Raw genomic sequence first — 17280 nt, 5'->3', positions numbered from 1 at the left:
GTGGTGAAACAGATCAACAGGGCAGTGCCCCATGTGAGCCTGTTAGAGAGTACTTTAGAGATATTAGTTAGAATAGTTCCCAAGGGCTTAGTCCCCTATGGTGACACCAGCAGGGTGCAACAGGCCTAGGCTATGTCTCTGACAGTGCCTCTATGGACACTGGCTAATAACCTTAGCATGAAAAAGACTGTACAGTGTGCATTGCAACAATAATAATAATAGTAATCTTATAGTGACTTTTTCGTGTTTAACGATTTGCCTGGCGGAACCTGTAATGTGAGAATCATATGACACGTCATAGTAGACAATATCTGAGAGCAAACATCCTCCAGACATAGCCTAGAGGTCCTGTCATGAGCGCTATCAGCCCCAACCTCTACATCCTCCCACCCGGCAGGATACACCAATGACTGTATGTGGACACCCCTTCAAAATGTGTGGATTCGGCTATGTCAGCCAAAACAGTTGCTGACAGCTGTATACAGTCATGCAATCTACACAGACAAACATTGGCAGTCGAATGGCCTAACTGATGAGCTCAGTGACTTTCAGCGTGGCACCGTCATAGGATGCCACCTTTCCAACATGTCAGATCATCACATTTTTGCCCTGCTAGAGGGTCAACTGTAAGTGCTGTTATTTTGAAGTGGAAACGTCGAGGAGCAACAATGGCTCAACCTTGAAGTGGTTAGCCACACAATATTGTATTTACTTTGCCACCATGGCCTTTTTCTGCCTTTACCTCCCTTATCTCACCGCATTTGCTCACATCGTATATAGACTTGTTTATACTGTATGTTTGTTTTACTCCATGTGTAACTCTGTGTCGTTGTATGTGTCGAACTGCTTTGCTTTATCTTGGCCAGGTCGCAATTGTAAATGAGAACTTGTTCTCAACTTGCCTACCTGGTTAAATAAAGGTAAAATAAAATAAACAAGCTCCCAGAACGGGACCGCCGAAATGGTGGCGCGTAAAACTCTGTCCTCAGTTGCAACACTCACTACTGACTTCCAAACAGCCTCTGGAAGCAACATCGGCACAAGAGCACTAATGCTCTTGAGGCTGAAGGGAGGCAAGTCCCCGCAGCAATGTTCCAACATCTAGTGGAAAGCCTTCCCAGAAGAGAAGAGGTTGTTATAGCAGCAAAGGGAGAGACCAACTCCATATTAATGCTAATGATTTTTTGAATGAGATGTTCGACGAGCAGATGTCCACATACTTTTGGTCATGTACTGTATGAATGGACAAAGCCATCAATCATGTGACACCATTCATTCCTATATGAATACTCTATAGTACATTAAAGCCAAATGAAGTCGGTTAAGATGACGTCTCATGCTGTTTGAGCTACTCCAGGAAGTGACATTGCAGTCTGTCCCCTCCTCATTGAGTTGAAGGCCGACCGGGTATTTGTACTGTAGCAACTAAAAATTATCCTTATAATTTATTTGGTGTGCTATTTTAAAAATAATCGGTGCAATGACATACATCTGGTGTATTAGAAGCAATTATTGATGCCATGATTGTCTTAGATGTTTTTTCAATTTACATAAAGTTTGCCATTTTTCCATTCACTTGAATGGGGATCCTGTTTTCTGCTAACAATACCTGCAGTACCGTGGTCGGCCTTGAATTTCTGTGGCTTCAATGAGAGAGGGAAGTCATTCTCTCCTGGAATAGGCTAAACACACCCTCATCCAGTGTTTTCCCTAAGTACATGGAGAAGCCAGCCAAATAGGGAAAAAGTAGCCAGCCAGGGAGTTCCGGCTGGCTACTTTGCAGAACGAGCTCTATTTTGGTAGCCTCTGGTACATTCTAATGGCTTGACTCCATCCCAAATACACTGCACTAAATGATTTAATACTTTAAAGATTTTACTTCCCAGATTGATCAAAAGAGTTGTGGTCTTGAGTAAAAATGAATTCAGTGTGTTCTTCGGATATCGTCTAGAACTAGCCCTATATGATCAGGACAATTTAAGTAAGATAACCTTTTAACATTAAACCTGTCCTCTTGAGAATAAAGTCATATGTACAGACTGAGAAACAATATAGAATTGCAGGAAAATAGTTTTAAAAATGCAAACATTTTCAGTGGTAAGACCACCCGACATAGTGTAAATATATATATCGGATGCCCATGAATAGACCTACAGGTTTTGAAGAATGAAGCAGGTGTTAAAAATGGGCTTTGCTACACAGAAAGCAGCAGTTGACTACTACATGTTTGACACCTTAATGAAATCAGTAGGCCTATATCAATATCTTTAATAATTACCATAGAAGTATCATTATCTTTTATAACCTTCAATCGGTTATCATATTTTGGACCAGAATGAGGCTCTCTTAACACTACCTACTGTTCCTGCAGTGAGGATTCAACATCTTCATTGAATGTTTTCAAAATGTAGCCGCAGATAATCGCTAGTACCGGGTGAGACCCCACTTTGCCTCCCAAACAGCCTGAATTCTTTGGGGCATGGAAACGTTGCTCAATTGGTATCAAGGGACCCAACATGCAAGGAAAACATTCCCCATGCCATTACACCACTGCCACCAGCCTGTACCATTGACACCTGGCAGGATGAAGCCATGGACTCATGCTGCTTACTCCAAATCCTGACTGCCATCAGCATGACGCAACCGGGATTATTTTTCCTCTCCTCAATTGTCCAGTGTTGGTGATTGCGTGCCCACTGGAGTGGCCTGCTGCAATAGCCCATCCGTGACAAGGACTGACGAGTTGTACGTTCCGAGATGCCGTTCTGCACACCACTATTGTATGGAGCCATTATTAGTCTGTTTTTTTGCCCACCTGTTAGCTTGCACGATTCTTGCCATTTTACTTCAACCTCTCATCAACAAGCATTTTTTTTTTCGCCCACAGGACTGCCGCTGACTAGATGTTTTTGTTTGTCGCACCATTCTTGGTAAACCCTAGACACTGTCGTGCGTGAAAAGCCCAGGAGCTAGGCCATTTGAGATACTGGAACAGGCGCGCCCTGTACCGACGAGTATACCACGCTCAAAGTCACTAAGGTCACTCATTTTGCCCATTATAACGTTCATTCGAACAGTAACTGAATGCCTCGATGACCTGTTTTATTTATCAAGCCACAGTCACGTGACTCATTGGCTGTAGGAGCGAACCATTTGTGAACAGGGTGGTGTACCTAATAAACTGGCCAAAAACGTGTCCCAATGCGATACCATGGACATAACCATATTGTATGATTTAAAAATAGCGAAGGGATATAAGGAGATTTACTTTATTTAGTCAGTTCGACACCTTTTATAAACTAGTCAACATTTGCTGTTCGGTCGCCAATCAAAGGAAAGTAAATAGCCTATGTACCCGACTCCGTGGCTGGCTATATGAAAGTTGAAACACTCAACATAAAATAAATGAATGTGCCAAAAAACAGTAATTAAGTGGATTTCAACTCATTGTTACCATTTACATTAAATGGGACGTGTAAATTCACTCACAGTAGATGAAGAAGCATCATGCTCTCCCTCCTCTGAAATGAAATTTGACTGCAGCCAACCACAGATAACAAAAACAACACAGGTACCAAGCAGCGGGACAGACAGCCGACTGACAAACCAGCAGTGTTTCCAGTTCATCGCTCGCTTTGCACCTGTCGTATCAATAGATCACTAGAAGATGCATATCGTTCATTCTAGCGGGAGAAGGCTATACAGACTTTTCTGACTAGCAAACTTGAAACTTTTAAATGAGCAGAAGCCTGAAGTGAAGTGGAAGAAGTGAAGTGGAAAAAGTAGCCGGCCGACAATGAGTCTGTTATCGGCTGTTTAGACGGCGGCTGGCAATTAGGGAAAACACTGCTCATCATCTCACTGTGAGGTAACCATTGGGTCTATATCTATCACCTGACCCATGCCCTGGCCAAAGCCCCCAGCTTTCACAGATGACAACGATACATAATATAAGGAATGGCGTTGAAGAGGCTACGTGGGGTTACATGTAAATACACTAGGCCTGTTAGTTACTCCCTCTTTACTTTACTCTGAAGTGGTAAAGGACAAAGAGAAAGGTGAACAGGAATGAATGTAACATTACACTGTAAAACAAAAATCCTGTTGTTTTTTTGGTAACTTGCTGGCAGCCAGTTAGCTGTAAGTTACTGTAACAAAAAACAACAAGTATGGTATTTTACTGTAAATTGGTTTAACACTACATATTAATGTAAGCTCCCAGGAAGTTTTTGTTCAGGTAACTTCCATGTAAAAGAACCCATAAATACCAACATGTGAAGATCATAGGAGCATGTCAAAGCTAAGGGTCCATCTTTTTTTGAGGGGAATTATGGCGTATAGCCATTTTCAACCATTTCTTATTAAAACAATATTGGAATAAGCACAGGCTTTGGTTTCATGTCAAACAGACGGAAAAGGGGTCTTAGAAAAAGTATTACAAATGATTAGAAATAGAGTTTGGACACACGTACTCATTCTAGAGTTTGAAGACTCTAGAAGACATCAAAACTATGAAATAACACATATGGAATCATGTAGTAACCAAAAAAGTGTTAAAACAAATATATTTTATATTTGAGATTCTTCAAAGTAGTCACCCTTTGCCTTGATGACAGCTTTGGACACTTGGCATTCTCTCAACCAGCTTCATGAGGTAGTAACCTTGAATGCATTTCAATTAACAGATGTGCCTTGTTAAGTTAATTAGTGGAATTTCTTGTGTTTGAGCCAATCAGTTGTGTGTGACAAGGTAGGGGTGGTATACAGAAAATGGTCTTTTACCAAAATAAGGCTAAGTTTATATTATGGCAAGAACAGCTCAAATAAGCAAAGAGAAATGACAGTCCATCATTACTTTAAAACACGAAGGACAGTCAATCCAGAAAATGTATAGAACTGTCAAAGTTTCTTCAAGTGCAGTCGCAAAAACCCTCACGCACTATGATGACACTGGCTCTCATGAGTTCCGCCACAGGAAAGGAAGATCCAGAGTTACCTCTGCTGCAGAGGACAAGTTCATTAGAGTTAACTGTACCTCAGATTGCAGCCCAAATTAATGCTTCAGACTTCAAGTAACAGACACATCTCAACATCAACTGTTCAGAGGAGACTCTGTGAATCAGGCCTTCGTGGTCTAATTGCTGCAAAGAAACCACTACTAAAGGACATCAATGAGAAGAAGAGACTTGCTTGGGCCAAGAAACACGAGCAATGGACATTAGACCGGTGGAAATCTGTTTTTTGGTCTGATTTTAGATTTTTGGTTCCAACCGCCATGTCTTTGTGAGACGCCGAGTAGGTGAATGGATGATCTCCGCATGTGTGGTTCCCACAGTGAAGAATGGAAGAGGTGGTGTGATGGTGCTTTGCTGGTGACATGGTCTGTGATTTATTTAGAATTCAAGGCACACTTAACCAGCATGGCTACCACAGCATTCTGCAGCGATACCATCTGGTTTGCACTTAGTGGGACTATCATTTGTTTTTCAACAGTACAATGACCCAAAACACACCTCCAGGCTGTGTAAGGGCGATTTGACCAAGAAGGAGAGTGATGGAGTGCTGCATCAGATGACCTGGCCTCTACAATCACCCGACCTCAACCCAATTGAATGAAGGAGAAGCAGCCAAGTGCTCAGTATATGTGGGAACTCCTTCAAGACTGTTGGAAAAGCATTCCTCATGAAACTGGTTGAGAGAATGCCAAGTGTGTGCAAAGCTGTCATCAAGGCAAAGGATGGCTACTTTGAAGAACCTAAAATATATTTTGATTTGTTTAACACTTTTTTGGTTACTACATGATTCCATATGTGTTATTTCACATTTTTGATGTCTTCACTATTATTCTACAATGTAGAAAAAAAAAAATTTAAATAAAGAAAACCCCTTGAATGAGTAGGTGTGTCCAAACTTTTGACTGGCACTGTACATCAAAATAAAACATTGGCTTGTGTCTTGGAATTCCGTTACCAAAAATCCACATATCTTTACAATATGTTCTAAATGTTCTCCCATATAAGGAGGGAGGATAATTAAGAAGTAACAAGGTAGACCTATCAATTAGTTGATGTTTTTACTGATAATAATTCATAAAAATAATTGATAAGTGACTAAAACAGGAAATTATTTTACCAAATAAGTAACAGAAGTTCAGAAAAAAAAATTGTAACAGAATTTCTGCAGTCCTTCCCTTTACCAACCTCCCTCTCCCGGCTCTTACACCGACCAATGAGCCCCCTCTCTTTCCATTTACTGTAACCAGCATCCTCATCCACTGAGCACCGACCAACACGGAAGGCCATGGACATTGAAATGTAGTTGAAATTTAGTCAGTCCGCCCTGGCCTTGATTTCAACGTCCACAGACATCGTTTTTTGGTCTGGTCCGAACCAGCCTTGATTTAAAATGTCCACAGACATCGTTTTTTGGTCTGGTCCCAACCAGCCTTGATTTAAAATGTCCACAGACATCGTTTTTTGGTCTGGTCCCAACCAGCCTTGATTTAAAATGTCCACAGACATCGTTTTTTTGGTCTGGTCCCAACCAGCCTTGATTTCAACGTCCACAGAAATCGTTTTTTGGTCTGGTCCCAACCAGCCTAGATTTAAAATGTCCACAGACGTCTAGACCAGCCTTAATTTGGCCCAAACATATAATTCCATTTGGTCCGGACCAAATCTGAACTTATCATAGATGTCCATGTTTCACAAGTTTGGACGGAACAGTACAGTACAGTGGAGCACAGTACAGTAAAGAGCAGTCGAGTATAGTTCAGTACATTCCTGTACTGTACAGTAGAGGAGTACAGTACACAGTTGAGCACACTAGAGTTGAGTACACTATAATGTACTGAAGTATACTCTACTATACTGAACTCTACTGCACTGTGCTGTACTTTGATGTTTGTTTCACAGGTTTGGACATCTATGATTGATTCAGATGTGGTCCAGTCCGGACCAACCAAATTAGGTCTTGTTTGGTGGCGGAGCTCATTAAAATAATAAAATCAAATAAAAATATTATTTGTCACATGAATACAACAAGTGTAGACCTTACAGTGAAATGCTTACTTAATAGCCAGTGTATAGAATAATACCCAAATATGCAATCTACCAATGAATATGTTTTTCTAAAATGTTCTGTTTAAATTGTTAAGAGTAGTCCTTATGCATAGAGCTTGAAATCAATGCTTTTTGTTTGGCATCTCAGCACAATTCCATTAGAGTGGAATTGCCCTACATTAACCTCACATCCCAAGACAAGTAGATAATTGACTGACTTAGATAATCATAAGAGGACAGACCATTGACAAGACAAGTGGGAGTCTTATGGCAATTGACTTCTAAAAGAGAGATATTCCCCAGAACTAACTTTGTCATCACTACAAACACCATACGTCTGTTCTGTTTGCAGTGATGAATGTTTGTAGCATTAGGCTACCAACCCTGCAATACTGTTTGTATTGGCTTCCTACCCAAACCGCAGTGGCCTACTACCTTGCTCAACCAGCCCTGTTCTCAATCGCCAGTAAAGAAATGATTCATTCCAGAAACCAGACAAAAGCTACAGACACATAAAGCTGCAAAGCCTATGAATACAGGGTACCTAATCCAGCTAGTAGGGAAACAACCTTGTTTGAATAACATTCAGCGCAGAGCTGGAGCAAATCGGCTTTCAGTATTGTAACCGTAAATGAGGCCACATATGTTCTTCAATATAGTTCTCTACTACAGCATAAGGATTTGTCCCGATGGCTGTTAACAGGTTAGCTGTGATGTCAGTGAGCTAGAAAACAACAGCCCATCTATGAGACAACTATCAGTTATGAAAAACAAATAGCAGACCTATAGGGCCCCTGAGTGACACAGCGGTCTAAGGCACCGCATCTCAGTGCGAGAGGTGTGACTACAATTGGCCAAGCGTCACCCTGGTTAGGGTTTGGTCGTCATTGGCCAAGCGTCGCCCGGGTTAGGGTTTGGTCGTCATTGGCCAAGCGTCGCCCGGGTTAGGGTTTGGTCGTCATTGGCCAAGCGTCGCCCGGGTTAGGGTTTGGTCGTCATTGGCCAAGCGTCGCCCGGGTTAGGGTTTGGTCGTCATTGGCCAAGCGTCGCCCGGGTTAGGGTTTGGTCGTCATTGGCCAAGCGTCGCCCGGGTTAGGGTTTGGTCGTCATTGGCCAAGCGTCGCCCGGGTTAGGGTTTGGTCGTCATTGGCCAAGCGTCGCCCGGGTTAGGGTTTGGTCGTCATTGGCCAAGCGTCGCCCGGGTTAGGGTTAGGTCGTCATTGGCCAAGCGTCGCCCGGGTTAGGTCGTCATTGGCCAAGCGTCGCCCGGGTTAGGGTTAGGTCGTCATTGGCCAAGCGTCGCCCGGGTTAGGGTTTGGTCGTCATTGGCCAAGCGTCGCCCGGGTTAGGGTTAGGTCGTCATTGGCCAAGCGTCGCCCGGGTTAGGGTTTGGTCGTCATTGGCCAAGCGTCGCCCGAGTTAGGGTTTGGTCGTCATTGGCCAAGCGTCGCCCGGGTTAGGGTTTGGTCGTCATTGTAAATAAGAATTTGTTCTTAACTGACTTGCCTAGTTAAATAAAGGTTGAATAGTAGGTAGGGATGTGCATCTTTCAAGACAATTCGTACATATCATGGAACCGATACAATGCAGGAACAATACGCTCTATTTTGAAATGATTTGAAGCGATGTGGTATGATTAGGCAAACAAATCAATGAGATTCGGTTCAATGTATTAACATTTGGTGAATAAACATTAATTTACCATACTAAATTAAAATCTGCTTCTGATGGAGCTCATAAGCGTGATCTGTTTGAGCTGACGTCTGTCTGCCTGTGGTAGTGGGCATCTACCACCCCACTATTAGATTAGGGGGAGGCAATGAATGCTTTAAACCATCACCCACTTAAAAGTGAGCTAGTAATGTATCAATATGTATCTTTACAAATTAGCCATGACATAGCCAATGAATATATAGCACAATTTTGGATTTCACCCAGTCTCAAAATGAAATGGTTTTGACCGTTTGGAAGATTCTATGGAGTGAGCGCCTCCCGTTTCGACAATGCAGTGCCGCTTCCCTCGCAAAAGTGATGATGGCTGTCATTATTATGAAATGATCAACTTTACCCTGTATATCTAAAGATGACCATATACACTGATTGCATAAAGCAAAACTACCAAAACTATTACTGATGGTGAACCTGATTCAAATCAAATCTGATGTAAACCCTGTTCAGCATTTGGGCTACTGGCCAGATGAGTTGTGTCTCTGGTACCTTACTTATATTCCGGTAAAACACCACTTTCAACAGCGCATTTGATATCAATAACCTATCAAATCAATTGGCCGTCACTCAATAATAAAGCCTAATATTGCACAATCCATTTAACAAGCATTTGAATGCTGAAGGTGCCGCGCAGATGTGCAAGATCAGGAATAAAGCAGAGCACAGTGCGCAGTGTGACTAGGCTGCTGATATTGAGGTTGTCACAAAATATGAGTTATTTTTAGAAGGTAGAAAAAAAAAGTAATATGAGCAAAAACAAATTGGGAACCAACGATTCGTGACGTTTTTCTGACAGAGTATATAGATTTGGATCGGTTCCACGGACCGATGCATCTTAAAAGGTCCTTAACTGTTGTTCTGGGATTGATTTGCACTTTTCGCACCAAAGTACATTCATCTCTAGGAGACAGAACGCGTCTCCTTCCTGAGCGGTATGACCGCTGCGTGGTCCTATGGTGTTTATACTTGCATACTATTGTTTGTACAGATGAACGTGGTACCTTCAGGCATGTGGAAATTGCTCCCAAGGATGAACCAGACTTGTGGAGGTCTACAATTTGTTTTCTGAGGTCTTGGCTGATTTCTTTTGATTTTCCCATGATGTCAAGTAAAGAGGCACTGAGTTTGAAGGTAGGCCTTGAAATACATCCATAGGTACACCTCCAATTGACTCAAGTTATGTCAATTAGCCTATCAGAAGCGTCTAAAGCCATGACATAATTTTCTGGAATTTTCCAAGCTGTTTAAAGGCACATTCAACTTCTGATCCACTGGAATTGTGATAGAGTGAATTATAAGTGAAATAATCTGTCTGTAAACAATTGTAGGAGAAATGACTTGTCATGCAGAAAGTAGATGTCCTAACTGACTTGCCAAAACTATAGTTTGTTAACAAGAAATGTATGGAGTGGTTGAAAAACAAGTTACTGACTCCAACCGAAGTGTATGTAAACTTCAGACTTCAACTGTATATGTATGCAGCCTCCTCTGTCTTACAGAGACTGAACTCTGTTTATCATGCATCCTTGCACTTTATTTATTTTATTTTTTCAATTTTACCCCCTTTTTCTCCCCAATTTCGTGGTATCCAATTGTTAGTAGTTACTATCTTGTCTCATCGCTATGACTCCCGTACGGGCTCGGGAGAGACGAAGGACGAAAGCCATGCATCCTCCGAAACACAACCCAGCCAAGCCACACTGCTTGTTAAACCTCTTATGGCTGCAGGGGCAGTATTGAGTAGCTTGGATAAAAGGTGCCCAGAGTAGAGGTCGACCGATTATGATTTTTTTTTAACGCCGATAACGATACCGATTATTGGAGGACCAAAAACCTCGATACCGATTATTGGAGGACCAAAAAAGCCGATACCGATAAAATCGGACAATTTTAATTTTAATAATGACAATTACAACAATACTGAATGAACACTTATTTTAACTTAATATAACACATCAATAAAATCAATTTAGCCTCAAATAAATCATGTTCAATATGGTTTAAATAATGCTAAAACAAAGTGTTGGAAAAGAAAGTAAAAGCTAACGTTTGAGTTCCTTGCTCAGAACATGAGAACATATGAAAGCTGGTGGTTCCTTTTAACATGAGTCTTCAATATTCCCAGGTAAGAAGTTTTAGGTTGTAGTTATTATAGGAATTATAGGACTATTTCTCTCTATACCATTTGTATTTCATATACCTTTGACTATTGGATGTTCTTATAGGCACTTTAGTATTGCCAGTGTAACAGTATAGCTTCCGCCCCTCTCCTCGCCGCTACCTGGGCTCGAACCAGGAACACATCGACAACAGCCACCCTCGAAGCAGCGTTACCCATGCAGAGCAAGGGGAACAACTACTCCAAGTCTCAGAGCGAGTGACGTTTAAAACACTATTAGCGCACACCCCGCTAACTAGCTAGCCATTTCACATCGGTTACACCAGCCTAATCTCGGGAGTTGATAGGGTTGAAGTCATAAACAGCTTGAAGCACAGCGAAGAACTGTTGGCAAAACGCACGAATGTGCTGTTTGAATGAATGCTTACGAGCCTGCTGGTGCTTACCATCGCTCAGTCAGACTGCTCTATCAAATCATAGACTTAATTATAACAGAATAACACACAGAAATATGAGCCTTAGGTCATTAATATGGTCGAATACGGAAACTATCATTTCGAAAACAAAACCTTTATTCTTTCAGTGAAATACGGAACTGTTCTGTATTTAATCTAACGGATGGCATCCCTAAGTCTAACTAGGCAAGTCAGTTAAGAACACATTCTTATTTTCAATGACGGCCTAGGAACGGTGGGTTAACTGCCTTGTTCAGGGGCAGAACGACAGATTTTCACCTTGTCAGCTCGGGGGACACTATATAAAGGTAAAATAAATAATAATAATATGAACGTTCAGAAAGAGAGCAGTGGGTATTGCTGGTTAGTAAAAGGACTAGGCTACTTAAAATTATTTAGGCTATAGGCCCAAGTAGTTTATAAACTGTTCATTAATTAATATTGAGTTGAAAGGAAAAAGAAGGAGACGAGGCCAGGGTTTCCTAAACTCGGTCCTTAGGACCAATAGGGGTTCACGTTTTGGTATTTGCCCTAGCACTGCACAGCTGATTCAAATAATCAACTAATTATCAAGCTTTGATAATCGGAATCAGTTGTGTAGTGTTCGGGAAAAAACAAAAACATGCACCCTTGGGGTCCCGGGGACCGAGTTTGGGAGATGCTGCACTAGGCTCTCCATGGAATGAGTTTGACACCCTTGACATACAGGAAAGAGATAAACTAGCTATAAAATGGGTCTACAAAAAAAGCTTGTCAAAAGGTTATCGGACACCTATTGCAATTATCAAAGTCAACCTACACCGCCAAGTACCTAAACTTCCCTCCCTCCCTCCCTCTCTCTCTCTCTCTCTCTCTCTCCTTTTACTATTTCTCAACAGTCACCTCCCGGAAGGTCATAATGACAATTATCTAGATTCTAAACTCACATTGGTAATGCTCTAATAAGATCCTACGATATCATTGGATACATTTCAGTCCTGTCATTTCCTCATTGAGCATTGTGTAAGTCTATTCTCAAAATTCATCAGAGAATGGATTCATATTTCATTAGACAACACCATCCTGTATACATCTGGCCCTTCTTTGGACACTGTGCGTACACACCTCCAAACGAGCTTCAACGCCATACAACACTCCTTCCGTGGCCTCCAACTGCTTTTAAATGCTAGTAAAACTAAGTGAATGCTCTTCAAACGATTACAGCCCTGTCTGAGCAGCTTACTGATCACTGTACCTGTACACTGCCCATCTGTAAATAGCACACCCAACTACCTCATCCCCATATTATTACTCACCCTCTTGCTCTTTTGCACACCAGTATCTCTACTTGCACATCATCATCTGTACATCTATCACTCCAGTATTAATGCTAAATTGTAATTATTTTTGCCTCTATGGTCTATTTATTGCCTCCCCACATTTGCACACACTGTACATAGATTTTCTATTTTTCGTTTCCTTTGTGTTATTGACTGTACGTTTGTTTATGTGTAACTCTGTGTTGTTGTTTTTGTCGCATTGCTTTGCTTTATCTTGGCCAGGTCGCAGTTGTAAAATGAGAACTTGTTCGCAACTGGTTTACCTGGTTAAATAAAGATGAAATAAATCAAATAAATAGAAGCTTGTTAAAACACCTAATCCTTACACCTCCTAGTTCCAACTTTAAATGACCCCTCTGCTGTTCCTTTAACAGTGCTTATAGAAGACAGAGATCTATGCATCAGATTAAATATCTCCTGCAGTCTCCATTAACCACATAGGCAGTCAATTTAGATTCAGGTGAGTAATGATGATGAAGAAACCAGAATTAGTCTTCTGCCGAGTCATAATTTACAACTGAAGCAGAGGCAGTCTGTTAGAGCAGATTCAGGGATTATTGAAGAATGTCTGAGAATATACATGGAACTCACAACTCCCTATTGGACTCACACAGACACATGATAAACAGTCTCACTGTAAATACACACGCGCACACACACACACACAGTGATGACCGCACGTCTTTACAGGAAAAGCCATGAAGGTCACCTTACACCTTCAGACTCAGATTACAGTATCATCTCATCGTCCCTCGTCTGGCTCTCTTCCCAACCCCCTGACCTGACAGCAGCCACACAGAGACTGGGGGTCCGGTTACTGCCTGTGGACCACAGACACTGGTATTCCTGAACATGAAGGGGGGAAGTGGTGGGACAGCAAGCTGCATGGACAGGTCGTGTCTCTCTCACTCACACACACACACACACACACACACACACACACACACACACACACACACACACACACACACACACACACACACACACACACACACACACACACACACACCGTAAGACAGATAGGATAACCTGAGACCAGTCAGGCTTTCTGTGAGGAGAGAACAGAGAGCAGGTCTGTCCTGCAGGGGTGAATAAAACAATACTAGCTAGCTGGGTCTGTTGTCCTCTGCCACAGCTGCTCTGACTTTGTGAAGTCAGTGCAATGGAACACCTGTAATGAATAAATTCATGACATTATGAATTAAATCAATTTTATTTTGGTGTCAAATCGCCAGTTGGCAACCCATCCCTTATGGCATTAATTGACACAAACAAACATTACAATAAATCACTGTGAAAATTCAGTGCTAATTCTTCTGTAATGGTCAAAGCCATACTCTGATTAAATTGCCTAATTAGTGGGGTTTTAAATTAATACTAGACAGACAATCCCAGCTGTGGATCTGCTGGATTGGTTCTCAAATAGACCAAAAATGAGTGGGGGGGGATATTCTGTGAAAATTTGGCCATGGAAAATGACAGAGGAAACCATCACACCCCTTTTCATGGCAACACATAGCCTATACATCACACATCAGGCTTTGTCCCAATGACAAAAAGTAGGCCTGTACCATGGTAGTGAAAGCCCACACTATACATGTTATCAAATACCCTTTATTATCCTACTATAAGTCTACAGTACATGTCATTCGATATTCATTTCAAGGTGTCGCCATGAACTCATACAACACTGAGCTGAGTAAAACCTGATCTCCAACTGATTATGAACGCCTGAAAAGTAAAATTACCACATAATTTTGTCAGTCCCTGAGAAGAGACAAAGTCAAAAGACACCAATCTATGACTTAATCTATGACTTAATCTATGACTTAATCGTCATGGCAACCCAGCACTCAGCTCTCTGTCTCAACAATGTGCGATTATTCTGAGAGTGATGAGGGATAATGAGTTAAACAATAAAAAATAGCAACTGAAGAAGCTTTTCTCAAGAAATGGAAAGCCAAGGAAACAACTTACGAAGAAGAGAAGAAAATATATTAGAAATCAATAAAGGAAGATATTGGAGCTGGTCTAGGCTACTTTGTGTGTGAACCATCACCTCTTTTCAACAAATGAAGGAAAAAGAACATGACCTGCCTAAAAAGAGCATCATCAGTGGTCTGACAGTTAAGAAGGAAGAAGTCTTACCGGGTACATCGTACCACTTTGCCCCGTTGACGATGCCATCCTCAAAAGTTTCATCGGGGGTATCTGGGCACTTGGGTTCCCCGGTCCTCATGACGGGGTGGTTCTTGGCGTAGGTCAGCGCCAGGTGTTTAAACAGGTTGTCGTCCACAGAGCTGCTGTAGTAACCCTGCATCTTGTGGGAGGCCGAGTCATCAAAGGGGTAGCTGGCCACCACAGTGCCACCATGCAGGTTCCCTGACAGGACAAACCTGGAGGGACATAACAACAACACAATGTTATCAGGAGGTAGGGGATATATAGTAAGCCTGGTATCTACTGTCTGCAGTCTACATACTATTGTCAAGGCCAAGGGGGGAAACCTTTCACTATCCAAGGCTGATCTGAAGTACACATACGGGCACGCCCCCATTCACATCGATGGGGCTGTAGTGGAGCCGGTCGAGAGCTTCAAGTTCCTTGGTGTCCACATCACTAAGGACCTATCAAGGTCCAAACACACCAACACAGTCGTGAGGAGGGCACGACAACACCAATTCCCCCTCAGGAGGCTGAAAAGATCTGGCATGGGACCTCAGATGCTCAAAAAGTTCTACAGCTGCACCATCGAGAGCATGACTGGTTGCGTTACCGCTTGGTATGGCAACTGCTCAGCATCCGACCGCAAGGCGCTACAGAGGATAGTGCGTACGGCCCAGTAAATCACCAGGGTCGAGCTCCCTGCCATCCAGGACCTCTATACTAGGCGGTGTCAGAGAAAGGCCCTTGAAATTGGCAAAGACTCCAGCCAACATCATTAGATGTTTTTCAACAGCTGTTTGTTTAGTGACAGCTGGAAGGTATAGTGCTTGTTTTGACAGCTCTTTAGACAAAGGTGGCCGGCCTAAAGTTGTATGGCAGGCTACTTATGTTGGCCTATTGGAGTCTGTTGATCAAGGGCATTCCCAACAGTTAGCTGGCAACAGTGGGCCCTTAGGTAAATGGAGAGATCCTTCGTGGGGGAGGTGGTATTTGGGGTCCATGAGGAGGTGCGTAAGAACAATAGGAACAACGACAGATGCAGGCTGCCAGTAAATTCCTTGGGTGCAGCAGTTACCATTTGCAGTAAGCGATGTCTGTGGAGCCCAGGGTCCTGGAGTTCCGCAGTCACTTCATATTTTTTACTTAACCGACCTGGAAGAACAGGTGTGTGATGTGTTGAATTTAGGCAATCAATCACCTCAGTTTGTCAGGTGTGGTGCCTATGTCGGAACAAAACTCTGCTGTACCTGCGCCACTCCAGGAAAAGGGTTGCCTACCCTTGGTGTAGCCCATACATTTGAGCCATCTGAATTAGGTTATAAACAGTGTGAGCTAAACAAACACAAAGCATGTTGTATGTAGGTCTATGTAAATAGAGGAGAGAAATAAATAAATACATACTTTTTCTCCAGGATCCATTTAATGACAGCTGTAACCTCTGGAACATCGTCTTGCTGGACGTTGATTTTGTCAAACTGGTCAGGAAAACTTCTATTGAGGTCCATGTTCTTGGCGTTGGAACGACCCCCAGCGTCGCCACTACAGTCCCCCTCTCTGGACCTTTCGAACCCGTCTGGGTTCATACTGGGCATAATGTAAATATCCGTGCTCGTCAACAACTCCGTGATACGCGGATCCTCTCCATACCTCGTCAGTAGGTAATTCACAAGGTACACCAACACCTGCCTCGAGATAGTTTCGTCCCCGTGCATGTTCCCCACGTATTTACATTTGGGTTTCCCCGGTACGTCAGCGTTGGGGTCCTTTGTGATTCGCATAACCCACAACTCCCTGCCCTGCACCGACTGGCCTATACTGGACAGGTTGGAGATATAAGGGTATTTCATGGCCATGAACTTCAGTAGCCGGGTCATTTCGACATAATTGTAGTATTTTGTATAGTCTTCTACCTCCACTTCCGCGAAGGTGTTGCTTCTGACAAGCCTCGCCTCGCCGACGCTGAGAGCCGTGATGGGGCCAACAACAAAAAGGAGGAAGACGAAAAGTAAGACGCATAGTTTCGGCGCTGTATGTCGATGCTCAAGCAAATATGTTGCCATGTTTCCTACTCTCCTACCTCTTGAATATCCAGTCTTGAGAAATAAAAAGGTCAACGATTAGAACATTGCTATCTAGCTAACCTAGAGTATTGTCTCTCCGGTCAGCCTGCCTGTATGCATTCAACTTCCCGTTAAGCTTTCATAGGGGCGGGGCTTTGGTTTGATGTCACTCTTCTTTTATTTTTAAATAATATATGTATTACAATAAAAAATCAAATAAAAAAGACAGCAATACTAACGATGACATTCATTGTACTCTTGAATGGGATGGCCAATTTAGAGGACAAAACAAAACTTAACTCACACATACACAAAATAAAACAAAATCCTATTAGGTGGTACATGTATAAGAAGACAGCATATAGTCATTAC

At 42.4% G+C, this 17280-nt stretch overlaps 1 protein-coding gene across 1 annotated transcript in view; it reads right to left on the bottom strand.

Annotated features, from left to right (window-relative positions):
• The window catches only part of LOC115141767 (carboxypeptidase D-like), a 35135-nt gene extending 18075 nt beyond the window's left edge, over nt 1–17060 (bottom strand). Inside the window, exons 1-2 of the mRNA XM_029680946.2 lie at nt 16250–17060; nt 14831–15078 (exon numbers count right to left, since the gene is read on the bottom strand). Of these exons, the coding sequence (XP_029536806.1) occupies nt 14831–15078; nt 16250–16908 (907 nt within the window). The 5' untranslated portion in view covers nt 16909–17060. The remainder of the gene's footprint in view (nt 1–14830; nt 15079–16249) is intronic.
• Nucleotides 17061–17280: the final 220 nt, after the last annotated feature.

Source organism: Oncorhynchus nerka, linkage group LG14, assembly GCF_034236695.1.
Source record: "Oncorhynchus nerka isolate Pitt River linkage group LG14, Oner_Uvic_2.0, whole genome shotgun sequence".
NCBI lineage: Eukaryota > Metazoa > Chordata > Actinopteri > Salmoniformes > Salmonidae > Oncorhynchus > Oncorhynchus nerka.
The sequence above is the reverse complement of the archived record's forward strand: the minus strand, read 5'-3'. Positions and strand labels throughout refer to the sequence as shown.